This window comes from Salmo salar, chromosome ssa11, assembly GCF_905237065.1.
Source record: "Salmo salar chromosome ssa11, Ssal_v3.1, whole genome shotgun sequence".
NCBI lineage: Eukaryota > Metazoa > Chordata > Actinopteri > Salmoniformes > Salmonidae > Salmo > Salmo salar.
Genome location: NC_059452.1, coordinates 40848853 through 40876335, shown reverse-complemented (window position 1 = coordinate 40876335; position 27483 = coordinate 40848853). Strand labels below are relative to the sequence as shown.

The 27483-nt window shown below is 44.8% G+C and overlaps 1 protein-coding gene across 6 annotated transcripts; it reads right to left on the bottom strand.

Moving 5' to 3' along the window:
* Positions 1 to 6765: 6765 nt before the first annotated feature.
* LOC106562699 (kinesin-like protein KIF23) lies at positions 6766 to 27020 on the bottom strand. Of its 6 annotated transcripts, XM_045689561.1 has the most exons (24): positions 26899 to 27020; positions 23351 to 23417; positions 23096 to 23224; positions 22259 to 22364; positions 22013 to 22149; positions 21616 to 21734; positions 21199 to 21369; positions 20935 to 20976; positions 19987 to 20099; positions 19779 to 19900; positions 19174 to 19276; positions 18199 to 18278; positions 17966 to 18085; positions 17354 to 17516; positions 16971 to 17132; positions 16390 to 16556; positions 16063 to 16236; positions 14248 to 14463; positions 12472 to 12726; positions 9343 to 9579; positions 8051 to 8139; positions 7650 to 7728; positions 7459 to 7511; positions 6766 to 7338 (listed from the first exon to the last, which is right to left on the bottom strand). In XM_045689561.1, the coding sequence occupies exons 1-24, from the start codon at positions 26910 to 26912 to the stop codon at positions 7326 to 7328; spliced, it is 2931 nt and encodes a 976-aa protein (XP_045545517.1). In that variant the 5' UTR covers positions 26913 to 27020; the 3' UTR covers positions 6766 to 7325. The 6 variants fall into 6 exon arrangements, with proteins under 6 accessions (XP_045545517.1, XP_045545519.1, XP_045545520.1 ...); XM_045689563.1 differs by lacking the exon at positions 9343 to 9579; XM_045689564.1 differs by lacking the exon at positions 12472 to 12726.
* Between the last annotated feature and the right edge of the window lie 463 nt (positions 27021 to 27483).

The following is a 27483-nucleotide window of genomic DNA, read 5'->3' as shown; positions in this document are numbered from 1 at the left end:
CTCTGTCTGCGTGCTACGTGGCGCTTGTCCTGTTTCTCTGTCTGCGTGCTACGTGGCGCTTGTCCTATGTTTCTCTGTCTGCGTGTTATGTGGTGCTTGTCCTATATTTCTCTGTCTGCATGCTACGTGGTGCTTGCCCTATGTTTCTCTGTCTGCGTGTAACGTGGTGCTTGTCCCATTTCTCTGTCTGCGTGCTACTTGTCCTGTTTCTCTGTCTGCGTGCTACTTGTCCTATGTTGCTGTTTGCATGCTACGTGGTGCTTGTCCTATGTTGCTCTGCATGTACTCACTGCTCATTGTCTGTATTGTTATTGTAATCATTTTTATTTAATTTCAACAGGTAACCCTCATTGACTATTGTTTAAAGTCACGTCCTCGTTCAGTACCTAAATGGTACAGAGGGTTAACTGCCTTGTTCAGGGGCAGAACGACAGATCTTTACCTAGGCAGCTTGGGGATTTGATCCAGCAACCTTTCAGTTACTGGGCCAACGCTCTAACTACTAGACTGCCGCCGCCCTTAGACTGAATCACAAAATGCCAGAAATTTGATTTTGAAAATAGATGTCATTGTTACTCTGGCTTCTCAAATTAAACGCAGACATTCTGTTTATTACAGAATCTTGGTTAAAGAAGTCCATGCTGAATTCTGGTGTCTCTGACTGGTTATAATATATAGATCTAAAAGATTTGGCAGCGGTGTGGGTGTCGCCATATTCTTAAAGAACAATTTAAATGTTTGTGCCCCTTTCCACCTCTGTCCCTAAGCAATTTGAATGTCTAATCCCAAATGTGGGCCTGGTAATAAAGCCCAAATGACACTAGTGGGAATTTATCCCCCTCCCTCAGCTCTACCTTGTGCTCTAAGCAAATTGTCTGAATTACTGTCTGACCATTCTAAATTTGAATAATTCATATTGGGTGATTTTAATCTGGATTGGTTGATGCCTGTTTCAGATGGTTTTAAAGATATTTGTACTGAGCTAATTCTAACACAGCTGATAACTAAACCAACCTCCCAACTTTAAAAACCCTGAAAAATCGAATTTGTTTTTGAAATTCTAAGAAATGCCCCTCATAAGTACACTGCCAATTGAATCTTAGCTAATAAGCTCAGTGACCATTGGTCCCACTGCCTACTAAAATACCTAAATCCAGCCCACATTTTAGGAATTTTAATGATCAACATTTCATGTCTGAGGTTGTGTGACTGGGGGATTGTGTCATGCATCTCTGATTCAGATCAGGCCCTACAATTTTTTGACTTTTCTGTTTAACACTGTCTCAGAGAAGCATTCTCTGTATAAAAAAAAAGAGTAAAGGATAGGTCAAACACTTGGTTCATGCATGAATTTTCTTAAAAATGACAGGAAAGATCTAGAAGGCTAGATTGACTGATACTACATCTGACTGGCAGTCCATCAGACATTTGGGAAATGGATGCCTCTGGTAAGAAAAGCAAAGTCAAACTTCTTGAGCTGTATAGCTGAGAATGGTGGGAATGCAGCGAACTTCTATGTGCTACCAAGTTCGTATGCTAGCTCGGTAGCTAGCTGAAGCTGGCTAATGTTAGTCACACCTCACACTCTTCAGACTTTGTGGCAATGTTATTTAGTGGGATCCCATTAGCATGGCAGGCTCTGGTGCCTTCTTGCCGCGGGCTCAAAACAAGAGAGAAAAATCATACCTGCTTGCTCTAATTGTGTAATAGCTCGTCTGTTCTCCATTTTGTTTTGTCAACTTTTCGGCATGTTCTCTGTGAAGTAAGCTACATGAGTTTTGTAACTTTTCCACCTTGGTTTAGTGCTAGCACGCTAGCTGACCTATCAAGTTTGGATTGTTCTCGCTATATAAACTCAGCAAAAAAAGAAACGTCCTCTCACTGTCAACTGCGTTTATTTTCAGCAAACTTAACATGTGTAAATATTTGTATGAAAATAAGATTCAACAACTGAGACAAACTGAACAAGTTCCACAGACATGTGAAAAGTAACAGTCAATGCAGCTGGTGTCCACACCAGATACTAAGTACTGCAGTGCATCTCCTCCTCATGGACTGCACCAGATTTGCCAGTTCTTGCTGTGAGATGTTACCCCACTCTTCCACCAAGGCACCTGCAAGTTCCCGGACATTTCTGGGGGGGGGAAAAGCCTTCCCTGTAGCTCAGTTGGTAGAGCATGGTGTTTGCAACACCAGGGTTGTGGGTTCGATTCCCACGGGGGGCCAGCACAGAAAAAAAATGTATGAAATGTATGTATTTACTACTGTAAGTCGCTCTGGATAAGAGCGTCTGCTAAATGACTAAAATGTAAAATGTAAAAAATGGGAAATGGCCGTAGCCCTCACCCTCCGATCCAACAGGTCCCAGACGTGCTCAATGGGATTGAGATCTGGGCTCTTCGCTGGCCATGGAAGAACACTGACATTCCTGTCTTGCAGGATATTATGCACAGAACGAGCAGTATGGCTGGTGGCATTGTCATGCTGGAGGGTCATGTCAGGATGAGCCTGCAGGAAGGGTACCACGAGGGAGGAGGATGTCTTCCCTGTAAAGTACAGTGTTGAGATTGCCTGCAATGACAAGCTCAGTCCGATGATGCTGTGACACACCGCCCCAGACCATGACGGACCTTCCACCTCGTTCCCGCTCCAGAGTACAGGCCTCGGTGTAACGCTCATTCCTTCGACGATAAACGCGAATACAACCATCACCCCTGCTGAGACAAAACCGTGACTCAGTGTAGAGCACTTTTTGCCAGTCCTGTCTGGTCCAGCGACAGTGGGTTTGTGCCCATGGGCAACGTTGTTGCCGGTGATGTCTGGTGAGGACCTGCCTTACAACAGGCCTACAAGCCCTCAGTCCAGCTTCTCTCAGCCTATTACGGACAGTCTGAGCACTGATGGAGGGATTGTGCGTTCCTGGTGTAACTTGGGCAGTTTTTGTTGCCATCCTGTACCTATCCCGCAGGTGTGATGTTTGGATGTACCGATCCTGTGCAGGTGCACGTGATCTGCCACTGCGAGGATGATCATCTGTCCATCCTGTCTCCCTGTAGCGCTGTCTTAGGCGTCTCACAGTACGGACATTGCAATTTATTGCCCTGGCCACATCTGCAGTCCTCATGCCTCCTTGCAGCATGCCTAAGGCACATTCACGCAGATGAGCAGGGACCCTGGGCATCTTTCTTTTTGTTTTTCAGAGTCAGTAGAAAGTATCCTAAGTTTTCATAACTGTGACCTTAATTGCCTACCGTCTGTATGGACCGTTTCACAGGTGCATGTTCATGGTTCATCGAACAAGCATGGGAAACAGTGTTTAAACCCTTCACAATTAAGATCTGTGAAGTTTTGGATTTTTACAAATTACCTTTGAAAGACAGGGTCCTGAAAAAGTCACGTTTCTTTTTTTGCCGAGTTTAGTTATTGGATTTCCCAGACTCTCCCTCGGCCCGGTGAAGCACCAGCCTCTCCCTCGCTTTGGTAGCTAACTCAGCCTGTACTCTTAAAAAGTTGGGCCTCAGCCATCAATCTAAGTCTCTGTTCTCTCTTTGCTGTTGATCTGCGGTTAAGTTTTAGTTGTGTTCTAGCTGGTATCCAGTAGTTGGGTTCTAGATTTCCGAACCTAACAGCTAGTTGGCTAAATAGCTAACTTTAGCTGGCTGGCTAGCGTGCCAAGATAACTGCAGATAGCTAACATTCTTTGATAACTGGTTAGATGGCGTTATGCATTTCCAAAACGTTGGTTTATTTTAATGTAGCTAAGCTGGGTGATGATAGCAACTGGCTAAATCATCATGTAAATTTGCATTGGGACTTTTGATGTGTATACTAATACAAATCCACTTTACGCTGCCTACCCTTGCAGGCAAGACTAAATATATGTTGTTCTCTAATGCTCACAAAAATGTTTCAGATGGACCACATTGGATGGTTCTTGCCAATCGGGTTCTCGCCTTTAAATATCTTGGCATTTCGATTGACAAATGTAAAAAATAAAAAATAAATAAAAAAACATATGGATGAGCTAGTTAAAAAGCTAAGATTGTGGCTTCTTTTTAAAAATGCATCTTGCCTCTCCCTAAATAGCAGGAATCAGATTGTACAGTGAACTTTCCTGCCGAACCAGGTTAAATGGCTTTTAGCTTAAAAGCGCCTCATTGCTGGAACCAACTACAAAACACATTACAATTGAATGCTCTGGTAATAAAACAAATATTGATTGGGTACCTTAGGAATGTAATCGTTACTTAGGAATGTAATCGTTTTTCTTAAATGTGTTGTATTTTACTTGTTATATATATATATATAGTGTTTGATTTGTCTTATGGAATTGTATATGCAGGATACCCTTGTGAAAAAGAGACCCTGGTCTCAATGGTGACTCCCTGCTTAAAAATAAAAGGTAAAATATATATATATATTTTTTACTCTGAATAAGGTAAGTGGCTGAGGGGAGTGAACTTGATAAACTCAGTCCCCCCTCCACTCCAGCAAGAAATCATACTCTGGAGTCGATTTGCTAAGTGCACATTGCCTATTAACTTACATTCCCTCGCGCTTCGTTTACGATGAAGTGATAACGCAGCGGTTTAGGCGAAAGACGACGGGCCTCATCCAAGCAGAAGAGCAATTCAGCAGTGCAGTGTGCAAGGACCTCGCCGCCGACCAAGCGTTCACTATGAAACGAGCCCAGTGAAGCAGAGGAGCCTTGGATATCTGGAGCTGTCCAAAGTCAACGGCCGTGGCTGACGGCCTGGACTCACAGTCCAACTTGTCAAGACTGTCATCCATATTCTCTGCAGCACAATGAGTCACTCACAGGCAATGAGATCTGAAAGGCCCCTAAATATAACAAGAGAGAGGAAACGGAACACTAGTATGCTCAGTTAAAATATAACAAGAGAGGAAACGGAACACTAGTATGCACAGTTAAAATATAACAAGAGAGGAAACGGAACACTAGTATGCACAGTTAAAATATAACAAGAAGGTGGAAATGGAGAGCTAGTATGCCCAGTTAAAATATAACAAGAAGGTGGAAATGGAGAGCTAGTAAGCCCAGTTAAAATATAACAAGAAGGTGGAAATGGAGAGCTAGTATGCCCAGTTAAAATATAACAAGAAGGTGGAAATGGAGAGCTAGTATGCCCAGTTAAAATATAACAAGAAGGTGGAAATGGAGAGCTAGTATGCCCAGTTAAAATATAACAAGAAGGCGGAAATGGAGAGCTAGTATGCCCAGTTAAAATATAACAAGAAGGCGGAAATGGAGAGCTAGTATGCCCAGTTAAAATATAACAAGAAGGTGGAAATGGAAAGCTAGTATGCCCAGTTAAAATATAACAAGAAGGTGGAAATGGAGAGCTAGTATGCCCAGTTAAAATATAACAAGAAGGTGGAAATGGAGAGCTAGTATGCCCAGTTAAAATATAACAAGAAGGTGGAAATGGAGAGCTAGTATGCCCAGTTAAAGCATGTGGTAATTATTACATATTCACGTGACCGTTTCTTGGCATGGAAACACATGTATACGCGTCATGTCAAATGTGTCTGGTAAGGATGCAGTCTGAGGAACTACTGGATAAAACCTTTGCATTAACACCAACCAATCTACACTGTCCAGACCATGGTTACCATCAGACAATTCTCCAAGTCAGAATAACCTGTAGTGCCATATGGCCAGTCACAAAATAAGTGGCAATATTAAAGGCCCCTGTTATAAAATTTACGGTATCTGCTGCCACCTGCTGTTAGTAATGATTATTACAGGAATTCCCTGTAAAGCTCTCCTCGGTGTGCTGCAAACAGTAGTGCGTTTGAGTCATTACATTATACGGCTAAAGTAAGTCATGCAACATTATAGATGAAAGATACATGTATAAAATGTATCTTCAAATATTAATGAACATTAAACGTGTTCTAGTTGTGTGATGGAATTTGAACATGTAGATAGGCTCCAATTATACACACATATCAGCTAGCCCACATGGAACATCTGATGGGCCAGGTTTACAAATACTTCTGAGGCTTAGTGAAATGACTCAGCATACAGACAAGTGGAATCAGGCAACAAGAAAATCTAAAAACTGTCTGCCTTTCATTGCGTATGTTCTTCCCACAAGAAAGATGTTTCAAACCATTGACAGCCCAAAAGCAGCCCTATACAATAAATATGCCCAGGACCATTCGCATCATGCTGGTGGAATGTAACCTGACCAGGAGACTAGCAGAGAGTCTGCAGTGCACAAGACTTCAGCAGGGCCCCCACAAAATATACAGATTTGCTAGTGAGCGCTTCTGTTTGACATTTCTCATCAACAGACCAAAGAATGTCGAGCAAACAGCACCAGCCACATAAAAATGTCAGTTTGTTAGCACAGCACACTGCGTGCTTAGCAAAGTCTTCAAGCACTCCCTTCCATATAAAAAAGGCTGGTGCCTGTGGCTGCCTGGCTGGGGCAAATATAAGGGAATGTGAACTATAAGGACACCAGTTATTCAGACAGGAGTCTGGCAGTGGTGCTGCTAAGATGGGGAAGGTTGGGTTAGGACATTAGGTAGAGTGTAGCACTGTTTCCCCTAACATTACTGCTGACTTAAAGTAATAAAATTCATTTGATAGATTGGTACTCATGTCGCCACACCAAATCTTTTTGGATGCCAACTGGTTTCAATTGATTATGTTTGGGGCCTGCAGCGCTACACCTACCTCCAAAGCAAGACCTGCCATTCATATGGTTATACAAAAAAGGTGGTTAAAGATGATAAGATTCTCATTTCTTGATTTATTTTTTTACAGTTTTTAAATAGTACATTCGTTCAAAAATACATGTATTTGCAGTCAGAGACTGACCGGCAGGCTTTAGTAAAGTATATAATTGGAGTCGTTGAACTAGCAGCTTTCTACCATTGATTTTCTGCAGATTGTGTGTCTGAATATAGGTCTATACAACAACAAAACAAGTACCTTGAAACAGAGAAAAAAAAGTTACATTTTGTCATCTAAATAATCTTTGGGTGTGAAAACGCAGTGAAGGGAAGTGTCATAGGTGAAGGTGGTAAACTATACAATGACACGCTATACAATGTGATAACTTGTAGTTCTCTTATCTAAATCATCTAATACAAATCTAATTGAAAAATGTCCCTTTTAAGCTACGGTCATGATTAAATACAACTCAGGTCTTGATCATCACTTGTCTAGAAAAACAGTTATATAAAAAGTTTGACTTTAAAAAAAAGATGCATAGTTTAAAGTGAAGGTCAGTTCACTAGTCCAATGCACAAGACAAATCCAGCATAGACAAAGATGATCTGTCCAGTTCCTACTTTCTGCGTCTGAAAGAAGGGATGGAGAAAAGAAGTGGAATTTGTCAACAGCAGTTGATTAGTCAATACTATGAAAACATGCAATGTTGTCAGTCAAAATCCCTACTGGAATGTGATATAAATGCTCACTTCTGATAGCCAATCTGGAGACCAAGACCCGAGCTTGTGCTTGCCACTGGTGCCTGTTGGGAGAAAACATATTTTATACCCTGGGTCACACCAAATGTCTAGCTGATTTATACCTTTATGAGCAGGTATCTTTACAAAACTCTAATGGCCGTTTTACTCCAGCCTAGGTGAATGAGTGATGGACAGCTTACCCTGTTCTCTCTGTCGTTCCAGTCCATCTTGTTCCCATCATGTTGTCCTGGCCCGTCTTCCGATGACCTCCTCTTACGACTTCATGGAACAGAAAATATTCACATCAGGTCTCTGAATGACTTACACTAAAAACATAGCCAACATTTATTTCAAGAAGATGAGACAGTGAAGTAATGTCCTCATCTCAACAGAAGATGATTTCTGATAGGGTTGCAAAAGGTTTCCAGAAACACCACTTGGAATATTCCTGGAAATAAGCATAAAATATGGAAACCTGCAAACAGGATTTCTGGAAACCTAGAAATGTTGGGAAAGTTATCAGAATTTTGCAACGCTAAACACAACGCACTATCTGGCAAAGTGTCTGCATAATAACGGATAGGTTGGCCAATGGGCATACCTTGAAGCAGTTGGGCATTCCTGTCTAAGCGTTTCGATGTCTGTGAACTGCACGGCTTGTCCTCCACCTCTCGTTCTGAATACGTCTCCCTGAAGATAGACAACTATCAGATTAAGAGATGTACCACGCAGAAAGACTCAAAGTGAGGGATACAAATGCATTCCCCTTCACAGGTAAATCAGGTACAGTGCATTCGGAAAGTATTCAGACCTCACAACTTTTTCCACAGCCTTATTCTAAAATGGATTAAGATTTTTTTTTTTAACTAAATCTATACATAATACCCCATAACGACAAAGAAGAGTTTTTATTAAATTTTAAATAAGTATTCAGACCCTTTGCTACGAGACTCGAAATTGAGCTCAGGTGCACCCTGTTTCCATTGATAATCCTTGAGATGTTTCTACAACTTGATTGGGGTCCACCTGTTGTAAATTCAATTGATTGGACATGATTTGGAAAGGCGCGCACACACACACACACACACACCTGTGAAGTTCGGAACCACTAAGATTCCAACTGAGCAATCGGGGGTGAAGAGCCTTTGTCAAGGAGGTGACCAAGAACCTGATGGTCACTGACAGAGCTCCAGAGTTCCTCTGAGGAGATGTGAGAACCTTCCAGAAGAACAACCATCTCTGCAGCACTCCACCAATCAGACCTTTATGGTAGAGTGGCCAGACGGAAGCCACTCCTCAGGAGAAGGCATAAGACAGCCCGCTTGGAGTTTGCCAAAAGGCACCTAAAGGACTCTCAGACCATGAGAAACAAGATTCTCTGCTCTTATGAAACCAAGATTGAAGTCTTTGGCCTGAATTCCAAGCGTCAGGTCTGGAGGAAACCTGGCACCATCCCTACGGTGAAGCATGGTGTCGGCAGCATCATGCTGTGGGGATGTTTGTAGCGTCATACCCAAGAAGACGAGGGTGTAGTCGCTTCCAAAAAGGTACAAAGTACTGAGTAAAGGGTCTGAATACTTATGTAAATGTATCCATTATGGGGTATTGTGTCTAGATTGATGAGAGAAAAAAAACTATTTAATTTGCGTTTGAATAAGGTTGTAACGTAACAAAATGTGGAAAAAGTCAAGGGGTCTGAACACTTTCCATGGTTGTAGCAGTACAAATCTCTATTTGAAACATTACTACTACTACTACTACTCCTCATTGCTCAGGTATCAATATTCTATAGTAGTCGGAAAGATTCAAACCCAAAGGTGAAAAAGTCTAAAATATGAGACAGAAACAAAAAAGACACCAATTGAGGAATTCTTCCCCCTCTTTCTTTTTTACCTTGATCAGTTTGGTCTGAATCTCCCCATCGGAGGCAAGCTCCTGATGCGTGAGAACATACTTGTGGCATTTAGACAGAGCTTTCTCGCTGGCCGCTGACACCTTGATTGCATTGGGTATGATTGGCTGCATGACCGTGTCTAAATCCAAATTAGAGAGTGGTTTGTGATCTACCCATCGCTCCCCACCCGCTGAGTGTGAGCGTCTGTGGTGCAGGCGAATCGGTGTCCCCGTGGTCTGGTGGGTCCCATTTAAAACAGTGAGGAAAAGACCAAAATCAGGGAATTATTGACAGTTGTGGTGTTAAGGGCCATTGGGTTAGTAGTAGCAGCGTCTACGGCGGACCGGCGGCAGGCATTAGTGTGGGTAGAGTGAGCTGGCAAAACACAGGCGTTACTGTGGGTAAAGTGGGCTGGCAAAACATATAGCCCATGGTTTATACACAGTATGGTTTGAGGTGTTATGGTTAACAGGTATAATTGGACAATCCTCTATGCTCTGGAGGTTCAAATGAGTCAGATATGATTAAGATAATTTTCTAAAAACCCTTCCTGTAAGCTAGGCTAATGGAAGACCAATGACAGGTATACTGTAAGTCAATATACAGTGGCAAGAAAAAGTAGGTGAACCCTTTGGAATTACCTGGATTTCTGCATTAATTGGTTGTCAAATTTGATCTGATCTTCATCTAAGTCACAACAATAGACAGTGTGCTTAAACTAATAACAAATTACTGTATTTTTCTTGTCTATATTGAATACATCATTTAAACATTCAGTGTAGGTTGGAAAAAGTATGTGAACCCCTAGGCTAATGACTTCTCCAAAAGCTAATTGGAGTCAGCTAACCTGGAGTCCAATCAATGACATTGGTTAGAGCTGCCTTGCCATATAAAAAAAAGAAACTCACAAAACGTGAGTTTGCTATTCAGAAGAGGCATTGCCTGATGTGAACCATGCATCGAACAAAAGAGAGCTCAGAAGGCCTAAGATTAAGAATAGTTGACTTGCATAAAGCTGGAAAGGGTTACAAAAGTATCTCTAAAAGCCTTGATGTTCATCAGTCCACAGTAAGACAAATTGTCTATAAATGGAGAAAGTTCAGCAGTGTGGCTACTCTCCTTAGGAGTGGCAGTCCTGCAAAGATGACTGCAAGAGCACAGCTCAGAATACTCAATGAGGTTGAGAAGAATCCTAGAGTGTCAGCTAAAGACTTACAGAAATCTCTGGAACATGCTAACATCCGACGAGTCTAGGATACGTAAAACACTAAAACAAGAATGGTGTTCATGGGAGGACACCATGGAAGAAGCCACTGCTGTCCAAAAAAAAGCATTGCTGAATGTCTGAAGTTCGCAAAAGAGTGCCTGGATGTTCCACAGCGCTACTGGCAAAATACTCTGTGGACAGATGAAACTAAAGTTGTTTGGAAGGAACACACAACACTACGTGTGGAGAAAAAAAATATGCACAGCACACCAACATGAAACCCTCAACCCAACTGTAAAGTATGGTGGAGGGAGCATCATGGTTTGGGGCTGCTTTGCTGCCTCAGGGCCTGGACAGCTTGCTATCAGACGGAAAAATGAATTCCCAAGTTATCAAGACATTTTGCAGGAGAATGTTAGGCTGTCTGTCTGCCAATTGAAGCTCAACAGAAGTTGGGTGATGCAACAGGACAACGACCCAAAACACAGAAGTAAATCAACAGCAGAAGGGCTTCAGAAGAAAATACGCCTTCTGGAGTGGCCCAGTCAGAGTCCTGACCTCAACCTGATTGAGATGCCGTGGCATGACCTCAAGAGAGCAGTTCATATCCAACATCCCAGGAATATTTCTGAACTGAAACAGTTTTGTAAAAGAGGAATGTTTCAAAATTCCTCCAGACCGTTGTGCAGGTCTGATCCGCGACTACAGAAAACGTTTGATTGAGGTTATTGCTGCCAAAGGAGGGTCAACCTGTTATTAAATCCAAGGGATCACATACTTTTCCCACCCTGCATTGTGAATGTTTACAGTGTGATCAATGAAAAGTATAATTGTTTGTGTTATTAGTTTAAGCAGACTGTGTATATTGTTGTAACCGAGATGAAGATCAGATACATTTGTATGACCAATTTAGGCAGAAATCCAGGTATTTCACATACTTTCTCTTACCACTGTATATACACATCAGCTGCCAACATTATGATTGAAACCAGGTTAGATATGAGTTTTACAGCAGCAATCTATAGCATTATGAATTGTTTCATAAGAGTATTATTAGTACTTGGTAGTTTATTAGGATCCCCACTAGTGGTTGCTGAAGCAGCTACTCTTCCTGGGGTACACAAAAAGTCTGAGGAGATTTGTGAATATTGTATATGTGAAAGTGCTGAAAAATGTTATTTACTGTACGTAATACAGCCTACACTAGCGGACAATGTAACATAAAATGGGAGGATAATGGTGATGATAAATGTGATGAGGACACCCTGGTTATCAGTCCTGTGGTGGCCATTACAGACAACCAAACACATATCAAGCAGCTATTGATGCAATTCTGCAGGATGATTGTTTAAGGGTCTACAAGCATAGCAGAACTAGCTACGGTACATCTACACACATACGAACACACAGATTAAAGCCTACAGGACTACAAGCATAGCAGATCTAACTGCTGTGATATCAGCGTCGCAATTTTTGTTTCCATGGATAAAACTAAAACACGAAACAGACCAAACTCTTGGGCCCTTTAAAAACCTGTTATATGGTAAATACTGTGTTATAGCTTGGAACATGACTCTGGAAGACAACATAGTGATGTTTGTTTCAACAAAAGGGCTGTTTTCCACAAGTTAAATCCACTTTGTGTTTTGTTTTCTTGCCATGACACTACCGAGTATCGATACTGGTATCAGCCTGGTCCTAATAGCTAGCACATGTACAGTAGGTAAGTATACAAACCAAGCAGCTACAGTTCTATCCGGGTCTAGGGTGCAGTTCTATCCGGGTCTACAAGCATGGCAGATCCAGCTACTTAAAGTTCACCTCCTGATTTCCAAGACACAGATGAAGCCAAAAGCAGGACTATGCTTAATCTTTGTCTGGGAAACCAGTCCCTTAGGGTGAAATTCTAACACACACTAACCCTTGAACTTGACTCTAGGTCTAGTCCATATGTGTGGCTGGGGCCCAGGGCCTCTGTCTCAGGGGCCCATCGCTGGCCTCTCCTGCGGCCCACACTGCTGCTTCCGTATGGGGTCGTTCTTCCGTACGCTCCGGGTGTCCCGGGGGGGTCCCTACCTATGGGGAACCTCTGCTCCCACTCAGAGATGACGGAGGCTACTGAGAGACTACTAGCGGAGGAGGAGGGTGGAAGGGGGTGGCACTGAGCTGTGCTGACCTGGTGGTGGTAGCAGGAGGGAGTCTGGGAGTATTATATATGAAGTCTGTAGCATGGCATCTACAACACTGTATTCACAACGTTGTAGGTAACATTGTAACAAATAGAACCAACACGATGCCCTATTCAGGTACATGACAGACAATCATATCTGAACACTGTAATGTCACAAATGTCAGCAGAGTGAAACAGAGACACTACATGCAGGGGGCCAGTAACGGTCAGACAGCAGAGTGAAACAGAGACACTACATGCAGGGGGCCAGTAACGGTGAGACAGCAGAGTGAAACAGAGACACTACATGCAGGGGGCCAGTAACGGTGAGACAGCAGAGTGAAACAGAGACACTACATGCAGGGGGCCAGTAACGGTCAGACAGCAGAGTGAAACAGAGACACTACATGCAGGGGGCCAGTAACGGTGAGACAGCAGAGTGAAACAGAGACACTACATGCAGGGGGCCAGTAACGGTGAGACAGCAGAGTGAAACAGAGACACTACATGCAGGGGGGCCAGTAACGGTGAGACAGCAGAGTGAAACAGAGACACTACATGCAGGGGGCCAGTAACGGTGAGACAGCAGAGTGAAACAGAGACACTACATGCAGGGGGGCCAGTAACGGTGAGACAGCAGAGTGAAACAGAGACACTACATGCAGGGGGGCCAGTAACGGTGAGACAGCAGAGTGAAACAGAGACACTACATGCAGGGGGCCAGTAACGGTGAGACAGCAGAGTGAAACAGAGACACTACATGCAGGGGGCCAGTAACGGTGAGACAGCAGAGTGAAACAGAGACACTACATGCAGGGGGGCCAGTAACGGTCAGACAGCAGAGTGAAACAGAGACACTACATGCAGGGGGCCAGTAACGGTGAGACAGCAGAGTGAAACAGAGACACTACATGCAGGGGGGCCAGTAACGGTGAGACAGCAGAGTGAAACAGAGACACTACATGCAGGGGGCCAGTAACGGTGAGACAGCAGAGTGAAACAGAGACACTACATGCAGGGGGCCAGTAACGGTGAGACAGCAGAGTGAAACAGAGACACTACATGCAGGGGGCCAGTAACGGTGAGACAGCAGAGTGAAACAGAGACACTACATGCAGGGGGGCCAGTAACGGTGAGACAGCAGAGTGAAACAGAGACACTACATGCAGGGGGGCCAGTAACGGTGAGACAGCAGAGTGAAACAGAGACACTACATGCAGGGGGCCAGTAACGGTGAGACAGCAGAGTGAAACAGAGACACTACATGCAGGGGGCCAGTAACGGTGAGACAGCAGAGTAGTAGTACATGTGGTCTAATGACACAGCACCTGCTTAGTAGACAGACTCATACACCTTTAACCCACCATGCAACACAACGGTCCATCAACATTAGACTAGTTCCACAGTCAATATCTATTACAATAACGTCAAATCACAATCATTTATAGATGGAGCGATAGATGGATAGAGAAAGAGTGCGAGGGAGAGACGGAGAAAGAGAGGCAGTGACAGGGTGTAACAACTCACGGGCAGTGGCGAGCGAGATCTCTTCTCAGGGGCGCGAGGCTGGTCCTTCTCCCGGGAGGCCCTCTGGGGCTTGTCTGGGGGTGGTGGGGGACGCTGCTGCTCTGAGGTGGCGCTGCTGTTGCTCTCTGATACGATGGCCTTCAGCTGCTTCAGCTTCTCATCCTTCACCCACAGCTTGTTCTGCATCTCCAGCTGCTTGGCGTTCACACGACGCTCCTGAGGTAGCAAGAGGAAGACCAATGTTAACTACACAACTTCAACAAAATGTAAGTAGCACTGAACTACAATAACCACCACACCTACCGTCAACTATGTTTATGACCCCCCCCTCACAGTCTGGGGTTAGTTAGCAGCTGAGTGACCCCCACCCTCACAGTCTGGGGTTAGTTAGCAGCTGAGTGACCCCCACCCACAGTCTGGGATTAGTTAGCAGCTGAGTGACCCCCCCTCACAGTCTGGGATTAGTTAGCAGCTGAGTGACCCCCCCCTCACAGTCTGGGGTTAGTTAGCAGCTGAGTGACCCCCCCCAACAGTCTGGGGTTAGTTAGCAGCTGAGTGACCCCCACCCTCACAGTCTGGGGTTAGTTAGCAGCTGAGTGACCCCCACCCTCACAGTCTGGGGTTAGTTAGCAGCTGAGTGACCCCCCCCACAGTCTGGGATTAGTTAGCAGCTGAGTGACCCCCCCTCACAGTCTGGGGTTAGTTAGCAGCTGAGTGACCCCCCCCAACAGTCTGGGGTTAGTTAGCAGCTGAGTGACCCCCCCCCAACAGTCGGATTAGTTAGCAGCTGAGTGACCCCCCCCTCACAGTCTGGGGTTAGTTAGCAGCTGAGTGACCCCCACCCTCACAGTCTGGGGTTAGTTAGCAGCTGAGTGACCCCCCCAACAGTCTGGGGTTAGTTAGCAGCTAAGTGACCCCCCCCTCACAGTCTGGGATTAGTTAGCAGCTGAGTGACCCCCCCAGAGTCTGGGATTAGTTAGCAGCTGAGTGACCCCCCCCCCTCACAGTCTGGGGTTAGTTAGCAGCTGAGTGACCCCCCACCCTCACAGTCTGGGGTTAGTTAGCAGCTGAGTGACCCCCCACAGTCTGGGGTTAGTTAGCAACTGAGTGACCCCCCCTCACAGTCTGGGGTTAGTTAGCAGCTGAGTGACCCCCCCACAGTCTGGGGTTAGTTAGCAGCTGAGTGACCCCCCCCAACAGTCTGGGGTTAGTTAGCAGCTAAGTGACCCCCCCCTCACAGTCTGGGGTTAGTTAGCAGCTGAGTGACCCCCCCCCCTCACAGTCTGGGGTTAGTTAGCAGCTGAGTGACCCCCCCTCACAGTCTGGGGTTAGTTAGCAGCTGAGTGACCCCCCCCAACAGTCTGGGGTTAGTTAGCAGCTGAGTGACCCCCCCTCACAGTCTGGGGTTAGGTAGCAGCTGAGTGACCCCCCCCAACAGTCTGGGGTTAGTTAGCAGCTGAGTGACCCCCCCCTCACAGTCTGGGGTTAGTTAGCAGCTGAGTGACCCCCCCCTCACAATCTGGGGTTAGTTAGCAGCTGAGTGACCCCCCTCCCCCTCACAGTCTGGGGTTAGTTAGCAGCTGAGTTACACACACACCCCCCCTCACAGCCTGGGGTTAGTTAGCAGCTGAGTGAGGGAGGGCTGAGGGGAGGGAGGGAGGGAGGGAGGGAGGGAGGGAGGGCTGAGGGGGAGGGAGGGAGGGAGGGCTGAGGGAGGGAGGGCTGAGGGGGAGGGAGGGAGGGCTGAGGGGGAGGGAGGGAGGGCTGAGGGGGAGGGAGGGAGGGCTGAGGGGAGGAGGGTAACACTTCACTTACACACTCCTTCTCCCACTGGTGTTTGGTGTCAGACACCATGCCCTGCATGCGTGCCTCCATGCGCTTCCTCTCCGACAGCTCCCGCTGCAGCCTCTGCTCACGGCTCTCCAGCTCCTGCTGCAGCGACCGCTTATCCCCCTCATAAATATTGGTGGTCTTCTGAAGAATGTCAATCTGAGGGGGGGGCATAAAAGGCATGTAAAAAGTTCAGGGATGTACGAATGCATGGGTTTCAGTGATATAAAAATGCAGCTGAGGACAGGAGATGGAGAGAACGAGGCAAAGGGGGGGGAGAACAAAGCGGGGGAGAGAGATGGAGGACTTCACCTTGTATTCCAGCATTTTGGATTTCTTCTCCAGCCGATCCATCTCATTCTTCTGGTTGAACATGATCTTGTCCTTCTCCCCTAGTTTACCCCGCTGTTCATGGATGAAGTTCTCCTTGGCCATCAGGTGGCCATCAAACTCCTGGAGCATCGATTTCAGCGTGTTGGCTGTTGGAAAGGGGGAAAAGGAATGGAAATGAATCCATTGGTACAGATTTAACTTTACTCTTGTCCACTAAAGGTAGACAATATGTTTACACTAACTAAACATTTATGTATAGCAAAACATGCCCTAAGAAAAGCCAGATAAACATCAAAAGACAATGATGAATTTAAATAGAGGAAGTCTGACATTTCAAACGCTAGACTAAATGTACAGCTCTAAAGCCCGTAGTATTTTATTAGCATCCCCTTAAGATGTTGCTAAAGCAGCAGCTACTCTTCCTGGAGTCAACACAGAACATGACATAATACAGAACATTAACAGACAACAGAACTACAGTACATACATTTAAAATAAATAAAATAGGTCCTGTACTGACAAAATACCCCTCATTAGGTCTATAGTGGCCTGGTCCGTACCAGTTCTGGTGTACTGCTCAGTGATCATCTGGCGGATGCGGTGCCTCCTCTCCAGCACCTCTATGAGGCGGGGCAGGATCTGCTCATCGGTGGGATCCACCAACTCACAGGCAGGCAGGGCCGGCAGGCTGTCCAGGAGCTGGTTCAGCACCGAGCCATCCTCTGAAAGATCAGTGGAGAACAGATTAACTTGACTTAACATTAGTGCTGCCTGAGGTGGTGGTCACATTGGACGGTTCTAACATCACCCATGTACAATCAGATGATTTAAAATTAGATGTGATAGCCCTCCTGCTTTGTAGCTAGCTAGCTATAAATAAAATATATATATATATATATATATATATCTCGCTCTCTCTCTGTGATTATGTGTGTGTTCATACCGGTGTTGTTGGGTCCCCCAGGGCGCTCCTCCTGGCGTCGTGACAACTCATCTCTGAAGGCCTGGTTCCGGTGTCTCCGCCCCGCCGCCAGGCTGCAAATGGGCCTGTCCACCGGCCGCGCCACCTCAACCTCCTGGGTCAACTCCGCAAAGCGCATGACCAACTGAAGGAACACACACCGTTACGTCTTGTTGATATTTCCGTTTCTTAGGGCTGTTATTGGGATCTAAGTCAGATCACTTACCATGGTTTCTTAGGGCTGTTATTGGGATCTAAGTCAGATCACTTACCATGGTTTCTTAGGGCTGTTATTGGGATCTAAGTCAGATCACTTACCATGGTTTCTTAGGGCTGTTATTGGGATCTAAGTCAGATCACTTACCATGGTTTCTTAGGGCTGTTATTGGGATCTAAGTCAGATCACTTACCATGGTTTCTTAGGGCTGTTATTGGGATCTAAGTCAGATCACTTACCATGGTTTCTTAGGGCTGTTATTGGGATCTAAGTCAGATCACTTACCATGGTTTCTTAGGGCTGTTATTGGGATCTAAGTCAGATCAGTTACCATGGTTTCTTAGTGCTGTTATTGGGATCTAACTCAGATCAGTTACCATGGTTTCTTCATAGTCGTCAGCTTTAGGGTTGACACACACAACCATGCGGACTTTCCCTTCACCGTCAAAATAGTTCTTGAACAGATGAGTGACTTTAGAGTCTCTGTAAGGAACCATCTGAAACAAAAACACACAGTATCATTGTGTTACTTTATGACATAATATCAGAGCTTGACTCATCTGGTCTACAGTTTTATCAAGTACACAGAGATTCATTCAAAGTGACCAACCCGGTTTGTTCCACACATCTGGTTCTCTCTGAGGACTTCTATACAGGTGCGTAACGTCATCAGGGACTGGTTGATGTTGCCTGGGGAAAGAGTGGAGATGCCAGGTAAAGATGGGTGCATGTTGTGAAGCTGTCAGTAGGTCAGTACTAGTCTGGGTACCAGTCTGTTTAGCCATGATTCCACTCCTGTCATGCTTAACATGTGGTATATGACATAGAGCACAAGGAGTGGAGTGGAATGTTAGCTAAACAGACTGGTCCCCAGGCTAGGTCAGTGATGCTGTTAGACAAACAGAATGTTAGCTAAACAGACTGGTCCCCAGGCTAGGTCAGTGGTACAGTTAGACAAACAGAATGTTAGCTAAACAGACTGGTCCCTAGGCTAGGTCAGTGGTACTGTTAGACAAACAGAATGTTAGCTAAACAGACTGGTCCCCAGGCTAGGTCAGTGGTACAGTTAGACAAACAGAATGTTAGCTAAACAGACTGGTCCCCAGGCTAGGTCAGTGGTACTGTTAGACAAACAGAATGTTAGCTAAACAGACTGGTCCCCAGGCTAGGTCAGTGGTACTGTTAGACAAACAGAATGTTAGCTAAACAGACTGGTCCCCAGGCTAGGTCAGTGGTACTGTTAGACAAACAGAATGTTAGCTAAACAGACTGGTCCCCAGGCTAGGTCAGTGGTACTGTTAGACAAACAGAATGTTAGCTAAACAGACTGGTCCCCAGGCTAGGTCAGTGGTACTGTTAGACAAACAGAATGTTAGCTAAACAGACTGGTCCCCAGGCTAGGTCAGTGGTACAGTTAGACAAACAGAATGTTAGCTAAACAGACTGGTCCCCAGGCTAGGTCAGTGGTACAGTTAGACAAACAGAATGTTAGCTAAACAGACTGGTCCCCAGGCTAGGTCAGTGGTACAGTTAGACAAACTGAAAAGTAAAGGATTTTTCTATGGGTCCCACGTTGTCAGCTCACCTGCTTCCCGGAGGCGGTTGCCCTCTGCTTTAGTCCTGCTGGTGCGTTCACTCCCTGCCAGGTCCACCAGACACAGCTGGCTAACAGTCACCTGGTTCTTGTCCTGTAACACAGCCAGGCTAGGCTATCAGAGCTGGCACTGGTTGAAGTCCACGTGGTCCAGTGATAGCTGTTAGCATGCCTGCTCTGTATTGGGTCTTCTAGTGAAACATACATGAGCTAACACAGCTTCTACTAGTGAAGGAGCAGCAGATATTCATTGTGCTAGTTCACATAGTAATTAAAGGATGTTTGCGTTTGTTATCTTAAGATTAGGTCAAGGCAGGGATAGAGTATGCCAGCCCACCGGGCCCAGGCTAGTACGGGTCACACTGGGCTGGTAGAACATTTTCCCAACTAGCCTCCTGGCTAGTGACATTTTGTATTTTCAGATATCGCATGGCACAGATATTAGACCCAGGCTACTAAAAAAGGGTGGTGTACTAGCCTGGCTGGCCATGCCCAAAATCCTTGTTCCATCCCTGGGACAAGGTAGTGGATTTTGGCTTCACTTCTATATGAAGAACTGTATCGGCAAGATATAAAGATGCAAGGTTCAAAGTCACCTGTAAAATGTGGTCTCCATCTGCATCCAGCGGAGCTTGTGCAAGTTTGACGATAAACACACTGTGAGAGCGACTGGACTCGCGATTCAGCTGAGTATCGGCAATCCTCCTTTTCTTTTGACCTGGACAAAAGCAAATACTGTAGACTAATACAATCAGAGGGAAAAAAGTTTTTTCCTTCAAAAGAAATGACTAAAATCCCACTCACCCCGCCAAAACACTTGGAAGGCTTCCTCTGTGGACTTCACCTCGACCTCTGTGCATCCTGACACATACATGTTGTGGTTCTGGTCCTCACGTAAAATCTTTGATTGAGGCGGTCTGCAACCGTGCAGAGCAACAATACGGTTAACCACCACACAGCCTACAACAAATAAACTAGACTAACCACTAGCAAAAAGTCAACATGACTATGTTAAAACAACGGTTATGACTGTTCAAAACAGTCAACGGGTAAAAGACATGCATTATGTCTAGCTTCCCAGCCGCAGCACAGATCAGTTTCACCACAGCCATTCAAGGATGTGTTTACACCAATCTCATGATAATCAGCAGAGGTTAAAAGCACTGCCTCTACAAAGGCAACCAGAGACAGAGGAATAAAAGCAAATAGTTACTCCAAAGGTAATACTACATGTTTAAATGTATATACTATATAATAACACTACATACCACTCATATTATATGCAGGGTTCTAGATTGGTAGGGGATGTAGGGGAGGGATGATGGTACCATACGTATTATATGCAGGGTTCTAGATTGGGAAGGGATGATGGTACCATACATATTATATGCAGGGTTCTAGATTGGGAAGGGATGATGGTACCATACGTATTATATGCAGGGTTCTAGATTGGGAAGGGATGATGGTACCATACGTATTATATGCAGGGTTCTAGATTGGGAAGGGATGATGGTACCATACATATTATATGCAGGGTTCTAGATGGGAAGGGATGATGGTACCATACATATTATATGCAGGGTTCTAGATTGGGAGGGGATGTAGTGGAGGGATGATGGCTAGATCATTCTGCCATGTTTTTATACTTTTAAACTGTATACACTTATCCTGGGATCAGATATATGAAACTGCTTCTATGAAACAGCTAGTTGATCAGTGTGGTCCCAGGCTAGTTATAAACTAACCACGTACATCAACTCAGGGATCCGCAGAGGTGTGTCTCCACCGGGTCGCCTAACAAAGACAAAACATTTCACATCTCTAACCTACAATACATCTTACATTGACTGGTGCATTCTTCACACTAAAATTAACTGTAGAAGATACAAATGACAGGAAAGACGTGCGGTAGGACCACTCTTGCAGAATGATTTACTGGTCTCCCTTAACATATCTTTCCAATTAAATTACACAAAAATACATAACTACTGGTAGAACAACAAAGCCTGGACTTACTTGTGTCGTATGGGGTCTATTGGAGCTTCTTCCAGCAGATCGTAGATGTAGTTATTGTATATTTCTATGTAGGACACAAACACACTGTAACAGCTGTCCTCATCAACTCCCTCACATTTGCAAGCCTCCTCTGGACTGATCATGTCTGCGAACTCTGGGTCAGGTTTTTGCCTGAAGGACAGAACCAACACAAAACCTCAGTCTCAAACCAGCTTCAACAATCAAGAAAGTGAAATGGTCATTTTCTTTTGCCATTTGCAATATCATTTCAACAGGTTGTCTTTTTGTCATCCAAATAGTCTCTGAAACACTCAAATCAAGGCATGAAAGATGTCAATAACCTAGCATCTATTTACATCTGAGGATGATCACAAATATGTGCACGAAACATGTTTGGCTTCTAAAACCCATGCATACTTTGAGGACGGTGTTTTGGGCACTGTAGACTGTTGATTTGATTCTCTCTTCTGTCTCTCCAGGAGAGCGTCCACCTGACCTTGGATCTCCATGCCATTCTTGTCGTCGGTCCTAAACACCTACAAGATTGAACATTTGAAAGCTAGACGTATAGGGTTTAGCACTAAATGTAAAATTTGCAGAACCTGAAATTCAAATAGTAAAATAATATTGGCTTTTTTGCACATATTAGCTGTTGAATAAAATGGCCAACTCAAAGTTAAGTCTCTCACATGCACTTGATTGGCTAGTGTACCAACACATCCAGTTCAATGTATAAATCTCTGATGAAAAGACAAGGACAAAAGCATACAATGATGCCCTGTAGGAACAGAGATAGACGTAAAATAAGTCTTACAAATCTCTTGGCCTGTAATGGAGCGATGCTGTTGAATAGCATGTCCAGAGAGCGGGGGAGGAGACCACCTTCTCCAGGAGAGCCTGTCATGGTAAACGTCTTTCCACTGCCTGTGACGCCATAAGTGAAAAGCAATCCTACGGACAGCAAAGAAAAACAAAAGTCGCCGCTCAACACCCTGTCGAAACCGAATACTTTAAAAACGTATGCATTATTAAAACTAAACGAGCAGTTTCGGTCACTTACCATTCTTGCAGTGAATGAGGTCATCCACAAGTGGTTTGGCAACATCCTTAAACAACTCTATTTGGGAGGTTTGGATCCCAAACACTTTTTTGAAGGAGTACTGAGTCTGTGAAAGAACACGTTCATTATGAGATGACGTCATAGAGAGAGACGGTCTGTGAAAGAACACGTTCATTATGAGATGACATCATAGAGAGAGACGGTCTGTGAAAGAACACGTTCATTATGAGATGACATCATAGAGAGAGACGGTCTGTGAAAGAACACGTTCATTATGAGATGACGTCATAGAGAGAGACGGTCTGTGAAAGAACACGTTCATTATGAGATGACATCATAGAGAGAGACGGTCTGTGAAAGAACACGTTCATTATGAGATGACATCATAGAGAGAGACGGTCTGTGAAAGAACACGTTCATTATGAGATGACGTCATAGAGAGAGACGGTCTGTGAAAGAACACGTTCATTATGAGATGACATCATAGAGAGAGACGGTCTGTGAAAGAACAAGTTCATTATGAGATGACATCATAGAGAGAGACGGTCTGTGAAAGAACACGTTCATTATGAGATGACATCATAGAGAGAGACGGTCTGTGAAAGAACACGTTCATTATGAGATGACATCATAGAGAGAGACGGTCTGTGAAAGAACAAGTTCATTATGAGATGACATCATAGAGAGAGACGGTCTGTGAAAGAACACGTTCATTATGAGATGACATCATAGAGAGAGACGGTCTGTGAAAGAACACGTTCATTATGAGATGACACAGGAAGATGCATCATAGAGAGAGAGAGACATGTAATGTAGTTAGCTGTGTTACACCTGTACCTCTTTGTATTCCCCATTGCGGTTGGCTTTGATGCCATCAGGAGCATGCAGCTGAATGGTGGTGCTGCTGATCATTTCAATACAACACTCCTCATCTGTAGCTCCTAAAGGGCGGATACGGCAGTACACCTGCACACAGCAAATCACCATACTGTAAGGCATGTTATTCACTAGCTACGTACAGATTATTTTGTCATTATCAACTTGCTTTTAGTAACTATTAATTGAGGTGACAGCTGACAGTGACCAACTTACACCAACTGGGTCTTTTTGTGTGTGGGATGTTTTCTTCAGGGCTGGCCTCCGTGGAGTTTTGCCCTTTCTGTGAAATGAATGAGAGGCATTTAGAGGTTGAGTAGCTACAGTACATTTACACAGTGATGGACTTGGAGAAAGTGGCTGAAAAAAAACACTGCAGCAAGACATGGCTAGCATAACTAACACATAGTTAGCTACAAATACAGAAGACAGCAGATCCGACCCGCTTGCTTACAGCTGCACTTGGGTCAGACAGGCTTCCTGTGTAGATTAAGACTTCAGTTAGTGCTAAGCACAGCTGCTAGAATCTTGACTAGAACCAGAAAACGTGATCATATTACTCCAGTGCTAGCCTCTCTAGACTGGCTACCTGTCAAGGCAAGGGCTGATTTCAAGGTTTTACTGCTAACCTACAAAGCATTACATGGGCATGCTCCTACCTACCTTTCCGATTTGGTCCTGCCATACATACCTACACGTACGCTACGGTCACAAGACGCAAGCCTCCTTACTGTCCCTAGAATATCAAAACAAACAGCTGGAGGCAGGGCTTCCTCCTATAGAGCTCAATTTTTATGGAATGGTCTGCCTATCCATGTGAGAGACGCAGACTCGGTCTCAACCTTTAAGTCGTTATTGAAGACCCATCTCTTCAGTAGGTACTATGATTGAGTGTAGTCTGGCCCAGGAGTGAAGGTGAACAGAAAAGCACTGGTGCAACAAACGCTGTCTCTGTCTGGCCGGTTCCCGTCTCTCCACTGGGATTCTCTGCCTCAAACCCGAGTGGTGTGGGGGCTGTGCTTTGGCAAAGTGGGTGGGGTTATATCCTGCCTGTTTGGCCCAGCCCGGGGGTATCGTCGGACGGGGCCACAGTGTCTCCCGACCCCTCCGGTCTCAGCCTCCCGTATTTATGCTGCAATAGTTTATGTGTCGGGGGGCTAGGGTCAGTCTGTTATATCTGGAGTATTTCACCTGTCTGAATTTAAGTGTGCTCTCTCTAATCCGCTCTCGGAGGACCTGAGCCCTAGGACCATGCCTCAGGACTACCTGGCCTGATGACTCCTTGCTGTCAGAGACCTGGCCGGGTGGTGCCAGAATAACAACCTATCCCTCAACGTAACAAAGACTAAGGAGATGATTGTGGACTACAGGAAAAGGAGGACCGAGCACACCCCCATTTCTCATCGATGGAGCTGTAGTGGAGCAGGTTGAGAGCTTCAAGTTCCTTGGCATCCACAGCAACAAACTAGAATGGTCCAAACACACAAAGACAGTCGTGAAGAGGGCATGACAAAGCCTATTCCCTCTCAGGAAACTAAAAAGATTTGGCATGGGTCCTGAGATCCTCAAAAGGTTCTACAGCTGCAACATCGAGAGCATCCTGAGTGGTTGCATCACTTCCTGGTACGGCAATTGCTCGGCCTTTGACCGCAAGGCACTACAGAGGGTAGTGCGTACAGCCCAGTACATCACTGGGGCTAAGCTACCTGCCATCCAGGACCTCTACACCAGGCGGTGTCTGAGGAAGGCCCTAAAAATTGTCAAAGACCCCAGCCACCCCAGTCATAGACTGTTCTCTCTACTACCGCATGGCAAGCGGTACCGGAGTGCCAAGTCTAGGACAAAAAAGGCTTCAACAGTTTTTACCCCCAAGCCATAAGACTCCTGAAAAGGTCATCAAATGGCTACCCGGACTATTTGCATTGTGTGCTCCCCCAACCCCTCTTTTTTATGCTGCTGCTACTCTCCGTTTATCATATATGCATAGTCACTTTAACTATACATTCATGTACATAGTACCTGAACTGGGCCGACCAACCAGTGCTCCCGCACATTGGCTAACCGGGCTATCTGCATTGTGTCCGCCATCCACCAACCCCTCTTTTACGCTACTGCTACTCTCTGTTCATCATATATGCATAATCACTTTAACCATATCTACATTTACATAATAATGTACATACTACCTCAATCAGCCTGACTAACCGGTGTCTGTATGTAGCCTGTCTTTTTACTGTTGTTTTATTTCTTTACTTACCTATTGTTCACCTAATGCCTTTTTTGCACTATTGGTTAGAGCCTCTAAGTAAGCATTTCACTGTAAGGTCTACACCTGTTGTATTCGGTGCATGTGACAAATAAACTTTGATTTGATTTGTCCCCAGTCCACCTGGTCATGCTGCTGCTCCAGTTTCAACTGTTCTGCCTGCGGCTATGGAACCCTGACCTGTTCACCAGACGTGCTACCTGTCCCAGACCTGCTGTTATCAACTCTCTAGAGACAGCAGGAGCAGTAGAGATTATTTTTTTCACCTTTATTTAACCAGGTAGGCCGGTTGAGAACAACTGCAACCAAAGCAGTGTGACAAAAAACAGACTTACACATGGAATAAACAAATGTACAGTCGATAACACAATAGAAAAAGTCTATATACAGTGTGTGCAAATGAGATAAGATTAGGGAGGTAAGGCAATAAATAGGCCATAGTGACGAAGTAATTACAATTTAGCAATTAAACGCTGGAGTGATAGATGTGCAGATACTCTGAATGATCTGCTATGAAAAGCCAACTGACATTTACTCCTGAGGTGCTGACCTGTTGCACCCTCTAAAGCCACTGTGATTATTATTTGACCCTGATGGTCATCTATGAACATCTTGGCCATGTTCTGTTAAAAATATCCACCCGGCACAGCCAGAAGAGGACTGGCCACCCCTCATAGCCTGGTTCCTCTCTAGGTTCCGGTCTTTCTAGGGAGTTTTTCCTAGCCACCATGTTTCTACATCTGCATTGCTTGCTGTTTGGGGTTTTAGGCTGGGTTTCTGTACAGCACTTTGTGACATCAGCTGATGTAAGAAGGGCTTTATAAATACATTTGATTGACCATGGAGCCAGCGCCATGTTTCTCAGAAAACTGTCCATTTCGTCCTCATGCTAGGTAGCAGAAGTCATAGCAGTCATTTTGGACTGGCAGTGTCAGCCAATCAACTCCTTTTCTTGTTCAACTTGACATGCCATTCCATAATGGCCGATGTGGCTACTACTAGCTAGCATTAGGACAGATGGCAGTTTACTTATAAACTAACAGTTGTTCAATCTTATTGGTGTAACTATTGGGATAATGGGACAATTCGGAGTACAAGGTATTTCTTCATTCCTGCATTGAGGTACCTTTCCGATATATCTTGCAGTGGTTCCTTCTGCCTTAAGCTACACAGTTAGCCTGTCAGACCCTGGTGCAGCTGTAAGCAAGCGGGTTGGATCTGCTGGCTACAAAATCAGCCCACCCTTCAGAAAAGTGTACATGTTCAAGTCAACAGCGCAAACTGGCGTCTCAATTTGTGTTGGCTAACGTCTATGCATTATGTTGGAGTAGCTTGCTAAGCTGGCAAACATTACATTCGACATGATACTTAGCTAGCTAGCCACAGTTGGCGTGATATCTATCAATCAAGGTTATCTGCCGGTCTAGCTAGTTTAGTTAGCTAGAATGCTAGTTACCTTGTTCGCTATCGTTATATAATAGTACAATATTGTACTTACGCAGGTCTTTGCATTTTTTATGTTGCCTTGGTTTATCTTTCCCCTTAACTTCGGTGAGCTTCTTCAGTTTTTGAAAATTCCCTCTCGTGTGACGTCACGTAGGTGTTGGTGGTTTTGAGCCAGTAAAAACGCAGACAGCGTCATCCGTATGTGAAGGAAGCCCCGCCCCCACATATGGTTGCCCCAAATGACCTTATCTACCCTGACCGAAAACCTGGGATCAGCTGAGTGTGTGCTGCACACTTCTGCATTATCATTTGTTGGGAATAAAACTAACCATGTCTTCAATAATCATTCAATAAAAAAATATTGTGTACAATGTCTATTTCAAGAATATTGTGCTTATGATAAAATCCAAAGTGATCCTCTAGCCTACATGTGGTTAATGAAATAAGAGAAAGTGAGCTAATGGCTCTTCTTCAAATGTACTACAATGAGAAAACCGTGTTTGGAGTTTGCTGTAGGCCTAGTTCTTGTGTTGCATTCACAGGATGTTTTTGCTCTCTAGTTCATTTCAAGGCAATACACATACACCTTTTATGGGAATTCACAATAAATAACATTACAAAATATATGAACTAAAAT

Excerpts from the sequence above, each read along its gene's own strand:
- LOC106562699 (XM_045689561.1), bottom strand. Across the intron at positions 22,150-22,258 it reads CCTCATTCACTGCAAGAATG|GATTGCTTTTCACTTATGGC; the intron begins GTAAGTGACCGA and ends TGCTGTCCGTAG. Across the intron at positions 17,133-17,353 it reads TGGGGGACCCAACAACACCG|AGGATGGCTCGGTGCTGAAC; the intron begins GTATGAACACAC and ends CTGATCTTTCAG.